At 45.3% G+C, this 15261-nt stretch overlaps 1 protein-coding gene across 2 annotated transcripts in view; it reads left to right on the plus strand.

Annotated features, from left to right (window-relative positions):
* The window catches only part of ELAC2 (elaC ribonuclease Z 2), a 27043-nt gene that overhangs the window by 3105 nt on the left and 8677 nt on the right, over positions 1–15261 (plus strand). Inside the window, exons 5-15 of one of the 2 annotated variants that reach the window (XM_037739573.1) lie at positions 1171–1228; positions 2744–2812; positions 4245–4364; positions 5365–5423; positions 9172–9230; positions 9325–9397; positions 10373–10485; positions 11911–12006; positions 12882–13020; positions 13103–13188; positions 15124–15242. In XM_037739573.1, coding sequence (XP_037595501.1) covers positions 1171–1228; positions 2744–2812; positions 4245–4364; positions 5365–5423; positions 9172–9230; positions 9325–9397; positions 10373–10485; positions 11911–12006; positions 12882–13020; positions 13103–13188; positions 15124–15242 — 991 coding nt within the window. The remainder of the gene's footprint in view (positions 1–1170; positions 1229–2743; positions 2813–4244; positions 4365–5364; positions 5424–9171; positions 9231–9324; positions 9398–10372; positions 10486–11910; positions 12007–12881; positions 13021–13102; positions 13189–15123; positions 15243–15261) is intronic. The other variant, XM_017531384.1, reaches the window with a different exon arrangement.

The following is a 15261-nucleotide window of genomic DNA, read 5'->3' on the forward strand; positions in this document are numbered from 1 at the left end:
TTTCACCATGTTGACCAGGATGGTCTCGATCTCTTGACCTCGTGATCCACCCGCCTCGGCCTCCCAAAGTGCTGGGATTACAGGCTTGAGCCACCGCGCCCGGCTTGAATTTTTTTTTTTTTTTATTTGTGTCAGAGTCTTGCACTGTTGCGCAGGCTTGAGTGCAATGGCATGATCTTGGCTCACTGCAACCTCCGCCTCCCAGGTTCAAGCAATTCTCCTGCCTCAGCCTCCCAGGTAGCTGGGATTACAGGCGCCCGCCACCATGCCTGGCTAATTTTTTGTGTTTTTAGTAGAGCCTGTTTCCCTATGTTGGCCAGGTTGGTCTCGAACTCCTGATCTTGTGCTCCGCCCGCCTTCGCCTCCCAAAGTGCTGGGATTACAGGTGTGAGCCACTGGGCACAGCCTGAAATCCATCCATTTGTCTCTTTTTGAGGCCGTCCTTATCTCTGCTTTCTACACCTGTAAACGACGATAGCCTCCCATATCCATTCTTGCCTTCCTGTAATCCATCTACCACACAGCTGCCATAGAGGTCACTTTAAGACAGAAGAGTGATGTGTCACTCGCTACCCTAAAGCCCTTCGTAGGCTCCCCCTTGCAATACAGTCCAAAACACCCTGATATAGCCTACAAGTCCTGTAGGCCCCAGCCCCTACCCACACTTCCATCTGTGCCCATCACTGAGCTGCAGCTTCCAAGGCTAACTCTTAAGCCCCTCTAACTCCCTGTTGACTTCAGGACTTTTGTCCATCCACTAGTTCCCTCTGCCTCTTCCAACTGCTGCCTGTATTTTACTGAACCTTCAGGGCTCAGCTAGAGGGTCATTGACTCCAGAACTGTCTCTTCTCCAGGCAAGTTGGATCCCAGCCCTCTATTTTTTATTTTCTTTGCAGAGCACTTAGCATAATTGCCACTAAGCTATTTTTGTTATCGTGTTTCATTTTGTCTTCTCCACTGGTCTGATTAAATCAAGGACTCCACCTCTTCCCTGCTAAATCCTTGGCATATGACATAGTGGACACTTAGTAAACGTTTGTAATAAATGATGTTCCAAATACTAAGGTTCGTTTTATGTTGATACCTATTGGTAACCTTTAAAATACTTGAATACTTGCTGTGTTCTACGTTTGTTTAACCATAATTGCTCATTTCTCTGTTTCTCATTAGGAAAAATACCTGGAAGCAATCAAAATATTTTCTGGTCCATTGAAAGGAATAGAACTGGGTACGTCTTTGTCTGTGACTCATTATCTGCTATTTCTTACTCATATATGCCCTGACTTTTCAAATTAGAATCCATTAAAAACATCAAAATGAAACCTCAAAATCAAATGCTTCATCACCATGAAATGGTGCTGGTGTTTTGTTTTTGTTTTTTTGACAGAGTCTTATCTCTGTCACCAGGCTGGAGTGCAGTGGCACAATCTCGGCTCACTGTAACCTTCACCTCCCTGGTTCAAGCGATACTCCTGCCGTAGCCTCCGAAGTACCTGGGACTACAGGCACACGCCACCACACCCAGCTAACTTTTTGTGTTTTTAGTAGAGATGGGGTTTCACCATGTTGGCCAGAATGGTCTCAATCTCTTGACCTCATGATCCACCCACTTTTGCCTCCCAGAGTGCTGGGATTACAGGCATGAGCCACCTCGCCTGGCCAGACATGGGTTTTTTAAAATACCGCCTGTTGACATTTTCTGTGCTTCCACCTCAATGCTGCAAAAATAGGGACCACATAGGCAGGAGTAATTGAACAGCTGATCCATGCCTGTATACGTGCTGTGAGCATTCTCGATTTAGACAGGGCGCCTGCCTCAGTTCTAGAGGTGCTGCTCGGTGTTGCTTTGAATTTCCTGTAACCAGGGGACAGGGTGGTGGGTGCGATGAGGGGCTCTTAAAGGTTTTGTGGCCAACTTTGTACATTGAACCACAGCTCTAGCTGTGCACGGAGGCTTACGGCCTCTTGATGGGAAGAGGCCTCACTGAGGATGCTAGTAGGGCCTCTTCCCGGCACTGGTGTGCATTTGTGAATTGTTAATACTCCTCTTTTATAGAAACGCTATTATTTTGTTTCAAAATAGTTGAGATGATAGGTTCTCTGGCTTCATAATTCTTTTTGTTAACTTGGACCTCTGAAAGTTGAGTTCTAGTTTCTTGTTTTTAAATATATATATATTTTGAGATGGAGTCTTGCTCTGTTGCCCAGGCTGGTGAGCAGTGGAGTGATCTTGGCTCGCTTGCAACTTCCACCTCCCAGGTTCAAGTGATTCTTCTGCCTTAGCCTCCTGAGTAGCTGGGACTACAGGCCCCCACCACCTAATAGCACCACCCTGGCTAATTTTTGTATATTTTAGTAGAGATGGGATTTCATCATTTTGGCCAGGCTGGTCTCGAACCCTTGACACTTGCAATCTGCCCACATTGGCTTCCCAAGGTGCTGGGATTATAGGCGTTGAGCCACCGTGCCCAACCTTGTTTTTAAATTTTTAATTGATAGTCACCAATGATTATCATGTCCTTTCATCTGGCGGTAGTAAATATAAATGGCTGACAAAAATACACTTTTATTTATTTCCTAAAAATTGTAATCTCCTTAGACAGTCTGGTTTTTTGTGTCAGATTCCCACCGTAAGACTGAGGCAGTTCACTGCAGGCAATTCCTGCTTGGTGATAGTGAAAGTTAGTCTTTCCACATGTCTTCACTCATGCAGTCACTTTGCTGTTGTGTGGTTTTCTTGCAGCTGTTCGGCCCCACTCTGCCCCAGAATACAAGGATGAGACTATGACAGTTTACCAGGTCCCCATATACGGTGAGTATGAAAGCCAGATGTTCCAGGAGGCGGGTGTAGGTCCTGAGCAGAGAGAACATGGGTGATAATAGAAATGGAACATTTGCTTCAGGCACCCTGGTTTGTGTTCTGAGCGTGATTAGAAAATTCAGTTGAGGAATTAAGATATGGTTCCTGCCCTTAAGGAGCTTATAGTCGTATGGATAAGCATCTCTAACTCACGCCTAATGATAGCGATTATGCTTTGGAATATTATGTCATCAAACACTGTCAGGAAATAGATTGTGTTCCAGTTTGCACATTCATTGCTTGGAAGTTTTTTCCCCTCAGGCATAAGTACCTTCTTTTAATGACAGGATTGTGAAGAGGTTTGCACAGATAGACTTTTTAAAATAAATAATGATAACAGAAACCCAAAATATGTGTTGTTAGGGGGTTAGAAGCTCCTACAAACTCTGAAGTACCAGGGCCAGATGATGTGGTCTTCGCTTAAGAAGAGTCAGTCTTGTCCTGAGCGTGGCTAAAGACATTCCGTGTCCGATTTTACTTACATGTGAAGAGAATACCAAGCAGTAGGGGTATTTCCTTGATAGTGCTAACTAATGTGATGCTTACCAAGTGCTGATGGATAACAGACCAGAGCACCCAACAAAGGCCAGAGAAGTCCAGAACCTGGTGAGGAGATGAGGTTTATGCAGACTGTGGGCAGGAGGTAGCAGGGAGGGGAGGAATGTGCTGGAGCAGTGGCACAAGTGCTCATAGGCCACTGCTGTGACGGTCTGAGCAGCACTCCCGTGGCCTGGCTTGCTCCTCCTGCCCACATCTCACATGTCTTCTCTCACCTGAGCCCTGCTGTAGCCATGCGCAGCCTGAGTTATTCCCTCTGTTGTCCATTTCTAGCACCCTGTTCTTCGCTCCATTGCATATAATAGTTCACTTTCATGTGTTGTTTGTGCAATCGCTGTTAACATGCTCAATTTTGCTGATCATTATTTTTTCAGTGCCCAATGGCCCTAAATGAATGAACATATGTTCGTTGTCGTTATAGCTGTGCTTTAGCTTCTTAGAGCAGCACATTTTTTACCCTTGATCTTGAGCCTTAACTAAATGTAAAATGATGCTCCTTCTCCTAGAGATAGGTACCCTTTGGGCGTATTTTTTTTAGTGGGATTGATGATAATAAATATGCATGGCGACAACCCACATTGTTTGGATAACACATTGTTGCGTTGGTACTGTTGGCAAGGCTGTGAGCTAAGCAGAAACAAAAAGATGAACAGGACATAAATGCAGCCCAAAAACCAGGTAGAAAGGTATCTAGTTATTTCTTACTGTCTAGTAAAATGTGTGCTGATTTAATTGGCATTCTGGCATTCCCATGTATGAACATCTGGACTTTGGCTGTGAGCTCACCTTGTGCAGTGTGTAATTTGGTGGTGTCTGTCTTGACCAGGTGAACCGAGGAGTGGGGAGCACCAACCATGGCAGAGTCCAGAAAGGCCTCTGGGCAGGCTCAGTCCAGAGCGATCTTCAGACTCCGGGTCCAGTGAAAATGAGCAGCTCCTTCCACATGGTAATAGTATAATCAAAACAGAGCAGCGGAAAGCCTTGCGTTTTCTTAATTCTCTGCCTCATCATGCTTGAAGAGAAATCATTCTTATACAAAAACCGTGTGTGTAAAACAGATACTTCCTCCTGGGCTCATTATAACTTGGCCCGTGGGGAGAATGAGAAGGGTTGTTGTAAAGGTGGCAGCCTGGAGCTTTAATAACGACCAGTCCAGGGCCTGGGTATGCCCAAAACTGTGTTCTGTTTTCCCAGAGGAGAACAGGGCCTGACACACTGATTCATTTTGTATTTTTCATTTGTATGTTTCATCAGTGTAACATTCATGCAAATTTTTCATTAACGTGGAAACCAGAACTGCTAAGCCAGTGAGATAGTCACATCAATGAGAGGATCTGCATCTCTTCTTCCAGAATGACAGTGCACTCGGAAACGGAGTTAAAAGTCCAGGATTAGATGTAGCTCAGGAGTTGGGCTGCTTCCGCAGTTTGTTGTTCTTAGCAGAAGGCCAGCGTCAGTAAAGCTCGGCAGCTCCTCTTTCTGTCCCGAGGTCGTGTCTCGTGTCTAGTGACCGAGAACAGGCCGACCCTATATGCTGTCCTCATTTGGGTGGCACCGGGTGAAGACTGACACCAGCATTTCCTCTGCAGGCCTTTGAATTTTTGTGTTATTTCATATATTCTAGTATGTGTTATAAAGCACACATTACAATTTTTATTTTCTCTCTCCTCTCCAGTCCTAGGTGAAGTGTGTCATTTAAAAAAAATTTTGCCAAAGTTTTTCTGGTTAGAGTTTCGTGTTTTTTATTTACCCAAACACATCTCCAATATAAATAGGGGAAAAAAAACATCATCTTGAGTTATTAGTGCCTTCAACCTCTGTACTGGGACAGCAGCGTCCATTTAATTTTTATGTGAAGTGAAATTAGGCACGGGGTCATACTCGGTTTGCGATGTCTTGACAACTTTCACATTTACCTTGTTATGATCAAATGTGTTTTTCCTCAGGTGTTAGCCGGAGAAGAGGGGGCAGGGATCCTTCCCTGGTTGTAGCTTTCATCTGTAAGGTAAGGGAGCCTTTCCGGAGGGCTGTATGTGACTGGGGGCTTGGCCAGCAACCTTTGGTTTGCACTTATTTAATAATTTAAGGGTAGCAGCTCCTGTTAGCCGAACCAAGAAGAGATAGCAGATCTTCAAATATGAATCAATAGAAATGATCCTGGCCACGAGCCTGCAATGAGTGTTACTACTGACCTTTCATAACTGTCATGATTTGCAGGTTTCAGAGTTTAGATGCTCTGTTTCTCAAAATAACCCCATACTTTTATTTCCCTTTAAATTCTTTTCCAGTGCCCTGTCAGCTTCCGTATATATTCTTTCTTTTTTCTTTTGTAGAGACAGGGTCTCGCTCTGTCACTTGGGATGTGGTGTGCAGTGGTGTGATCCCAGCTCACTGCAACCCCCACCTCCCAGGTTCAAACAGCCCTCCCACCCCAGCCTTCCGAGTAGCTGGGATTATAGGCATGCAACACCCATGCCTGGTTAATTTTTTTTTTTTTTTTTTTTTTTTTTTTNTTTTTTTTGTATTTTTAGTAGAGACAGCGTTTTGCCATGTTGGCCAGGCTGGTCTGGAACTCCTGACCTCAGTTGATCCACTTGCCTTGGCCTCCCATAAGTGCTGGGATACAGGCATGAGACATCGCACCTGGCCTGTATTCTTTTATATTTGCCAACAATTGATCCTTTTAGAATTCAGAATTTATTTTTATTTTATTTATTTATTTATTTAGAGATGGACTTTTGCTCTTGTTGCCCAGGCTGGGGTGCAGTGGTGCAATCTTGGCTCACCACAACCTCTGCTTCCTGGTTCAGGCGATTCTCCTGTCTCGGCCTCTTGAGTAGCTGGGATTACAGATGCCCGCCACTATTCCTGGCTAATTTTTGGTATGTAGAGACTGGGTTTCAGCATGTTGGCCAGACTGGTCTCGAACTCCTGACCTCAGGTGATCTGCCCATCTCAGCGTCCCATAGTGCTCGGATTACAGGTGAGAGCCACCGAGCCCGGCCGAATTCAGAAATTATTGAAGGCATCTGTGTTTGTTTTCCATCAACTCCATCAGGCCTTTATTCAAAGTCTTTTAACTCTGTTTTATTTCCCTGCAATAGTTAAAAGTCTAACAGCAGATTGCTTGGAATATTAGGTAGCATTCACAAAAGCCTAGATCTGTAACTGTGAAATTAGTCAAATTCCATTAAAAATTTTTATTACGGTAAACTGTTTGTAAGATCTGACAAGTGGATTATTTTTAGTAGAATTTTGCATTAAAATTTTAACATAATACAATTTGCAACCAATTTGTCTAAATATGTGAAAAGATTTCATTGCCTTTTTGTGGGCTTAGATTTTTTTTTTCATGTTGATTTTGAAATATATTTGGAATTTTTATCTAAATTCTAAAACCTACAAGTGAAAATAATAATGAAAGTAAGTAGTAATATTAGTTGCAAGATCATTGCCAGTATCATTTCTATCAATTTATTTGAATAATGTGATTTTCATAAAAGTTAAGTATTGTTGTTAACAGGTTTATTACTTAGATGTTTCTGAGTTTCTAGACAGCAAAATAATTTTTTAAACTTTAAAAAAATTTTATTTTTGATAATCTATATTTATACTGTCTGATTTTTCAACTGTTTTTACATGGTATTCTTTAAATTGTATTCCTGCTTTCCTGAATAGGTAACAGTGAGCATGATGAAGTGTGACAAGCTCACTTTTACACACTGGGGCAGTTGCTCAGTAATCAGGCAGCCATTCCTGGGGGCTGCCAGCTGCCTGCCCTGGCTTTTCTGTCTCCTTCCTTGCTGTCTTCTGCTGCTATTTCTGAGGGCTCTTTTCACTGGATTAGCCTGTAACCCTTTCTCCTCTTCTAATTAATTTGCTGCTCTCAGGTGATAGTTTGGAAAGCAATAAAGCTGAGCTAGGTCAAGTTCTGGGAGTCTCTGGGCATGAGGACCTGAGAAACTCATCTGATGGAAGACCTTGGCTTCGGGCAGCTGGTGCACTATTGGGCCTTGTTTGCTGCATTCTGGCTCTCATCCGTCTTCCAAATACTCTGCATTCCTCAGAGGGGAACACATCTCCATGGGTTGAGTTCAGCTCCTGGGGAGATGGGTTTACCTGCCTTAAGTCTGCAAGTATCTTTTTTTTTTTTTCAAAGATGGAGTCTCCCTCTGTCACCCACGCTGGAGTGCAGTGGAGCCATCTCAGCTCACTGCAACACCACCTTGCAGGTTCAAGCGATTCTCCTGCCTCAGCCTCCCATGTTGGGATCACAGGTGCCTGTTGCTCTACCTGGCTAATTTTTATATTGTTGGTAGAGACGGGGTTTTGCCATGTTGGCCAAGCGGGTCTCAAACTCCTGACCTCAAGTGATCTGCCTGCCCAGGCCTCCCAAAGTGCTGGGATTAAAGGAGTGAACTACCACACTCAGCCTTCAAGTACCATTTATTTATTTATTTTATTTATTTAGAGACGGAGTCTTGCTGTGTTGCCCAGGCTGGAGTGCAGTGGCAGATTTCAGCTCCCTGCAGCCTCCTCCTCCCAGGTTCAAGTGATTGTCCTGCCTCAGCCTCCCAAGTAACTGGGACTACAGGTGCCCATGACCATACCCGGCTAATTTTTGTATTTTTAGTAGAGATGGGGTTTCACCATGTTGGCCAGGCTTGTCTTAAACTCCTGTCCTCAAGTGATCCTCCTGCCTTGGGCTCCCAAAGTGATGGGATTATAGGCGTAAGCCACTGCCCCCTGCGGCAAGTACCCTTTAAATATTAGAGAGACATTTAGTTGCTATCCTCAAACCCATTTGGGTGTGGAGAGAGTGCTGGGTCATGACATGCTTGTTAATTATCTAAAGATGTCAGCCATCAGTCATCGTGTGTTGTGCACACTGAAGCTATAATCCTTCATCTAGGACAGTATTTTTCAAAATGGAAAATTCTAGAACCCTGAGAATAAGGATTTCAGATCCAAATTTGAGACTTAGTCCTTTGAGTAAGTTTTTGACTTCAGGGAGTTAAAAGAAGATGCACATAGTTGATGAAGATTTAAAGGAGAAAATGAAAATCAGATATAATACAACACTCAAAGACATGTCATTTCTGACTTTTTTCTGGTGTTGTGTGTAAAAAAATTTTTTTTCCTATGAAACGATTATGAAGCTTTGTGATAGAATTATTGTTTGCCTTTCTAATATAATAGCATATTGAGGATTTTTAATTGTAATTTTTTTCTCCAAGATAAAAGCAATGATATTATATTGCCAAATAATTGAAGGATACAAGAAAAAAAAAAAATCCATCCTTTTGTTAGCCCATCACTGTTGTTGTAATACTATGTTACATGCAGTTTGCTTGATGGTCGCTCTGTTAAGCAGTGCTCTCTGGTGACATTCCTTTAGCTGTTAATTGGGGAGTGTAGAATGACAGAAGAGTGTTTCTCCTCAATGATATTTGAAGGATGCTTATTAACTTTCATATTGAAATGAGTTACATTTTATTAAATTTATAATGAGTTGATCCTAGGAAATAAAGCACTGTTATTTAAATCATTTTGGCTTTTAGTACTAAAGCATTTGACAATAAATTACTTATTCAAAATATAGAGTACCTTCTGAAAGCAATAAATGCATTTTAATGAATTGTAAGAACACAAGATTATTTTTTTTTAAATCCAGAAAGATACACTTCTGAGAAAATTGATTAAAACCAAACTTCTTCCTTAGGCACTGAAATCACATGTTTTCTTTGTTGCAGCTTCACTTAAAGAGAGGAAACTTCTTGGTGTTAAAAGCAAAGGAGCTGGGTCTCCCAGTGTGAGTGTGGGGGGTGAGGCTTCTGGGGCCTCCCTGGGTCACCTTTGCACTGAAGGACAACACATCTCACAGAGGCCTTGCCTCTTCATTTCAGTGGGACAGCTGCCATCGCTCCCATCATTGCTGATGTCAAGGCCGGGAAAAGCATCACTCATGAAGGAAGAGAGGTGAGACCACCTGGTGTTCTTGATGATTGAGCAGTTACGAGTAGGGTCTGGAGGAACATTGGGCAGAGTCACTATCTGGTGCAGGCCCCACAGACACCACTTCTGAAGGAAGAGAAACAGTTTGGATATCACTTAGCTAAGTGATAAAATGGACTCTTTTTTTTTTTTTTTTTTTGAGACAGAGTTTTACTGTTGTTGCCCAGGCTGGAGTGCGATGGTGTGGTCTCAGCTCACTGCAACCTCTACCTCCTGGGTTCAGGCAGTTCTCCTGCCTCAGCCTCCCAAGTAGCTGCGATTACAAGCATATACCACCACACTCGGCTAATTTTTTATATTTTTGGTAGAGATGGAGTTTCACCATGTTGGCCAGGCTGGTCTCGATCTCCTGACCTCAGGTGATCTGCCCACCTTGGCCTCCCAAAGTGCTGGGATTACAGGCATGAGCCACTGTGCTCGGCCACAATGGTCTCTTTTTGTCTATGCTTGTCGTGCACGTGAGCACGGCCGCATTTGAGCATTTTTGTAGATTGTCTATTTAGGATCCTGTTATCCTCCTCCTCAAAGGGTGCATGCTTTCCCTGGCACTTGAGCTCAGGACAGTGTCTAACAATAGACACCAGATGGATGGTCCTGGGGTTTGTGGCCCAGAGGAATGTTACTGTGTTCTTTGTCAAGATGTTTCCTCTGACTTCTAAGGACATGAGGACCAATGGCCACAGACTGCATAGAACCTTAACACACGCCTCATTTCCCAGCCAGTGTAGTCCTAAAGTGCCTCTGCCTGCCAGTTATCTATTTATACATATCAACAAAGAGAGCAGGTGGGTGCTGCTGGTGTTGTGTAAAGCTGGTTTTGTGCTTTGTGTACCTGTCAGCTCGCTGGATGGGTTATGTCACATTAGCAGTTGCCTTGAAGGCAGTTCAGTTTGGTGGCTGACCTGTGACCCCAGTGGGTGGCCTTATTTGATTTTGCAGATTTTGCCTGAAGAGCTGTGTACTCCTCCAGATCCTGGTGCTGCTTTTGTGGTGGTAGAATGTCCAGATGAAGGCTTCATTCAACCCATCTGTGAGAATGCCACCTTTCAGAGGTAATGAGGGTCTCTAGGGTGGGAAAAGTGAGAGCTGAAACCCAGCCCAGCACGACATGGGCATCTTGTGGCAAGAGCCCTGTTTCTGGCAAGGCCCACTGTCTAGGTTTCAAATTCAGAGGCCAGGACTTCTACCTTTGGGTCGGTCCTACTGTCAGGATTTAAGTCATTATTTGTAGTTGGTGGGCTCCTGTGTACACAGACTCAAAGTGAAATTAGAAAAGGTTGAAAACGGAAATCACTGAGGACTAGAAATTTCAACTGGAACTGTTACAGCTCTTACACTACAAGAAATTCTAGAACCCCCTTTTGAGCTCTGACTAATGGCGCAGATTATCATTTGGATTATTTTTAACTGAATTTGCTTCCATTACCTGCATTGAAACATCTGAGGTGGGTCAGAGTGTGAGACTGTCGTGGTTAAGACTGTGTTACGGGATGGAATCACAGCTGGGCAATGTCTTTGGGGCCAACTGCCACTCTGTTTTTGTGCTCCAAAAAAGAACCAGTTTTGCAGTTCAGCTTTCATCTCAGGTGGAATCTTTGACCCACATATCTGAGTTTGAGTCTTTTCTCCAACTCATGGTAGTTTACCTGTATTTTTCCTGTTCCTAGTTTGTGTCTGTCTGTTTTTTCACTTGTGTTTTCTACTTACCACAACAAATCCTTTTGAGCTGCTGATCCCATTCCGAGTCAAAGTGTTAGGAGTTCATTAATAGTCGGCTTTATTCTCTGTGGGTGAATGTGGGTGTCCTGGTAGCCCAGGCCTTGTATTTTAATCAAGTTTTGGGCAGCAGAGCTTCTTCAATGAATGAGGTGTCATCCGAGAGCCATGTGCGTCTGTGTGATGATGCTGGTGGTGGGATAGATAAAAATAGCCACTTATATTTCTTTTTAAAGGGAACTGGAGGGAAACGCATCAGCATGTTAGTAAGTGGTCCGTTGTCCAGGTGGTGGAATTTCAGACGATTTTCAGTTTTCATGCCTGTGTCACAGGTCCTCTGGAAAACAGACACCAAGGTGGCATTGGAGTGCAGGAGGTTCATTGGAGGAAATGCTGTGAGAGAGAAAGGAGAGTGGGAGTAGGAGGAGGCAGAGAGAGCCTGGGTCTGGCTTTGCAGATCGGACCCCTGTGAGTGGAGAGGACAGGAAGGAACGGCAGTCCTGAGAAAGGATCCGCCAGGCCGAATGGAAAGCCCAGAGCAGAGCTTGCCAGATAGAGGAGCCCCGTGTCCACTGGAAATGGCCCAGCACTGGGGCCTGCTGTGAGCAGCTCCGGAAGAGCATGGCCTGGGCGTGGAGGCTGTGGACTCACTGCAGTGCTGCAGAGGACCTGGTGGTACCTCTCCCTAGCTGCATGGTTCCTCTCTTGGTATGTCCTGAGTCTGTATCACTGTGTAAAGCCACATTCTTCCTTCTGTCCAGGTACCAAGGAAACGCAGATGCCCCCGTGGCCTTGGTGGTTCACCTGGCCCCAGAGTCTGTGCTTGTGGACAGCAGGTACCAGCAGTGGATGGAGAGGTATGGAGCCCAGCCCAGCAGCACATGGGGCAACTCTTTTGGGTAGTGGTGCCTTCCCTTCTCGCTCTTTCAAGCGCTAGTTACCCTCTGCACCTGCCTGAACTTTCTGTGGGATTCCTGCCTTCCCAGAATTCTAGGCACCCTGATCTGTGCCACACTTGTGAAAAAATGCACCGCTAGGTGGCGCAGCGTCCACACAGTTCCATTCATTCAATACCCTCCACACTCTTCAGCTTGTCTGAACAAATACTGCCCTTTGGTTGAGGATTCCACCAGCGAATCTCAAAGAAGAGACTGCAGATATAAAATGATTGCTTCTGTTTCCTGAAAGCCCACTTTGTGGCAGGCGGTGTGTTAAATACCTTGCGTTTCACTTCATTTCCTCTCGGGCGTCCGCCAGTAACCCTGGGAGGTAGACTATAGTCACTGGAAGGAGGGAGCTTTACTTTTTCCTCGGGGCATTGCTGGCCAAGGCCAGGTAGAAGAGTGTGAGTTCAGCTCGGGTGCAGGGTGACCATGGGCTGCTTTTCAGCCCCTGCTGTGTCTCTCCCACGTAACCCCAAGGCCCGCTCTCCTGCTGGCTCTTCTTTCATTCCTCAGGGTTTGAGTCCCCTATTTGTAAGCCCTGGACATCTTTCTTTTTCTTGTTTTTCCTCTCACTCTTCCCAGCACACCTGAAAGGCAGCTGAGATAGGGACCACCAGGCTTTGAGACTCCAGGAGTGTGACCATGTTTGGCCATGCAGTAACCCATTTTGGGCAAGTCACTGACCTCTTTGAACACTTCATCCCCATGACCACTCCTGAGCTCAGCACCACTCCTTGAGGAACTGCTTCCTAACATGCGCTGCAAATGCGGGGTCTCTTTCGTTGCAGGTTTGGGCCTGACACCCAGCACTTGGTCCTGAATGAAAACTGTTCATCAGTTCACTGCCTTCGCAGCCACAAGATCCAAACCCAGCTCAACCTCATCCACCCGGACATCTTCCCCCTGCTCACCAGTTTCCCCTGTAAGGTAGTGTCTCAGAACGGCCCCTTGTCGGCCCAGCTCTTGTCCCCTCTCTTTTTCTCCACGAATGTGTTTTCTCCCCTTTCAGGAGGAGAGCCTCGTCCTCAGTGTGCCCGTGGTTCGGGGTGAATGCCTCCTCAAGTACCAGCTCCGTCCCAGGAGGGAGTGGCAGAGGTCTGTGCCATCTTGAACTAATGGAATCCTCTCAGTCGGGTGGGGAAACATTTCTGTAAATAGCAACATAGTAAATGTTTCAGGAGGCTCTCCAGACCATATGGTCTCTGTTGCAACTATTCAGCCCCGCTTTGAGCACAAAAGAGACATGGACAGTAATCTAATGAATGGGCTTGGCTGTGTGCCAGTAGGAATTTATTTAGAAAAACAGCCTACTCCAGGCTGGATTGAGGTGGGAGGATTGGGGCCAGTAGTTCTCCTTTTCTAAAACAGTCCTGGAAACAGCACTGATAGAGCTCATTTGTTTCACAGTATAGAAAATAAGAAGCATATGATGAAGAAAGTCACCCATAATCCTGTCACCCAGAGACGATGATTGTTAACATTTTGTGTTGCTTAATTTGTATATGTGGGTTTACGGCCTGACGTCGTCAGTCTTTTCCCGTGTCACTAAATAGTCTTAAGTGACAAGATTTTTATTGGTATTCCAAATAGGGATGTTTACTCATTTGGGGTGTTGCCAATTTTTTGCTGTTTTAATAAAACAGTAAATGTCCTATATATAAATCTTGGATGGGAACTCTGTTCCCTTAAAGTCCCTCCTAAATGTGAGATTACTGGCCCAGAGTGTGATACTTCTTAAGGTACATGACAAATGCAAAATGCCATTTTGAAACCCTTACCGGTACACTCCAACCAGGAATAGCCTTACTTCCCCACGTCTTTATTTATTTTTTTTTGAGATGGAGTTTTGCTCTTGTTGCCCAGGCTGGAGTGCAGTGGCACGATCTCAGCTCACTGCAACCTCCGCCTCCCGAGTTCAAGCCATTCTCCTGCCTCAGCCTCCTGAGTATCTGGGATTACAGGCATGCGCCACCGTGCCTGGCTAATTTTTTTGTATTTTTAGCAGAAACAGGGTGACACCAGGTTGGCTAGGTGGTTCTTGAACTCCTGACCTCAGTTGATCCACCCACCTCAGCCTCCTAAAGTGCTGGGATTACAGGCGTGAGCCACTGTGCCCGGCCACTTTTAATTTTTAAGATCTGAACCTTGATTTTAAGTTTCCTGTCCACTCCACAGTGTTTGTATTAGTAGAGACCATGTGTTGGATTATGACTGGACGCTGTGTGCTGTTGTGGTTGGGCAGGTGGGGCCCTTTAAGAGACTTTAGTCACAAGACTCTGGCCCACAGGCAGCATCACGGGGTTGAAGAACCTGGTGTCCCTTTGCTGGCATCTGTACAGGCTCTTCACACTCAGCAGCGATTCACAGTCCTAGCCGACATTCAGACTTACCTTACGCTTGTGAAAAGTACTGTGTAGGGCCTGCCCCAGACTTAGTGAATTATATTCTTTAGAGTTAGTCTTGGGACTCACAAGCTCCCAGATGATTTTAATGATCAGCCAGGTTGAAGAGCCACCTGTCCAAGGAGTTGTCACTCTGGGTGACCTGGAGCTTGCCAGGAAAGTGATATCTCAGGCCTCGCTGCAGAGCTACTGAATTGGGTTCTACATTTTGCCAGGGTTCCCAGGTATGCACGAGTTTGAGAGTCACTCCTCCAGGGCCCTGCTTCTCACCTGGGACCATTTACCCCTCAGCAGACATTTGGCAATGTCTGGAAGCATTTTTGGTTGTCACAGCCTAGGAGGTGGGAGGAGCTCAGAGGTGCTGCACCAGGACAGCAGCACTGGCCACAGAGAAAACCATCCTGCCCTGAGCATCAGTAATGCCCCTTTATCTGGCCATGAGACGGAGCGATGCAGCTTCCTAAGGACAGCGGAGCAGAACTGCCCTGGATCTGAGGCACTTGGCCTTCAGTGTTGATCTGAAAGAACTTCCAGCAGATTGTCCTTCTGAATTTATTCTGGACATCCACATTGGGCTCTGCTGAGGCCATACATCCCGTCATCACCTGAGATGCTTCTCTCCCTGCAGAGATGCCATTATTACTTGCAATCCTGAGGAATTCATAGCTGAGGCACTGCAGCTTCCCAACTTCAAGGAAACTGTGCAAGAGTACCGGAGGAGTGCACAGGACGGCCCAGCCCCAGCAGGTGAGGGGGGCCCAGGAGG

The sequence above is a fragment of the Cebus imitator genome, unplaced genomic scaffold, assembly GCF_001604975.1.
Source record: "Cebus imitator isolate Cc_AM_T3 unplaced genomic scaffold, Cebus_imitator-1.0 Scaffold72, whole genome shotgun sequence".
Taxonomy (NCBI): Eukaryota; Metazoa; Chordata; class Mammalia; order Primates; family Cebidae; genus Cebus; species Cebus imitator.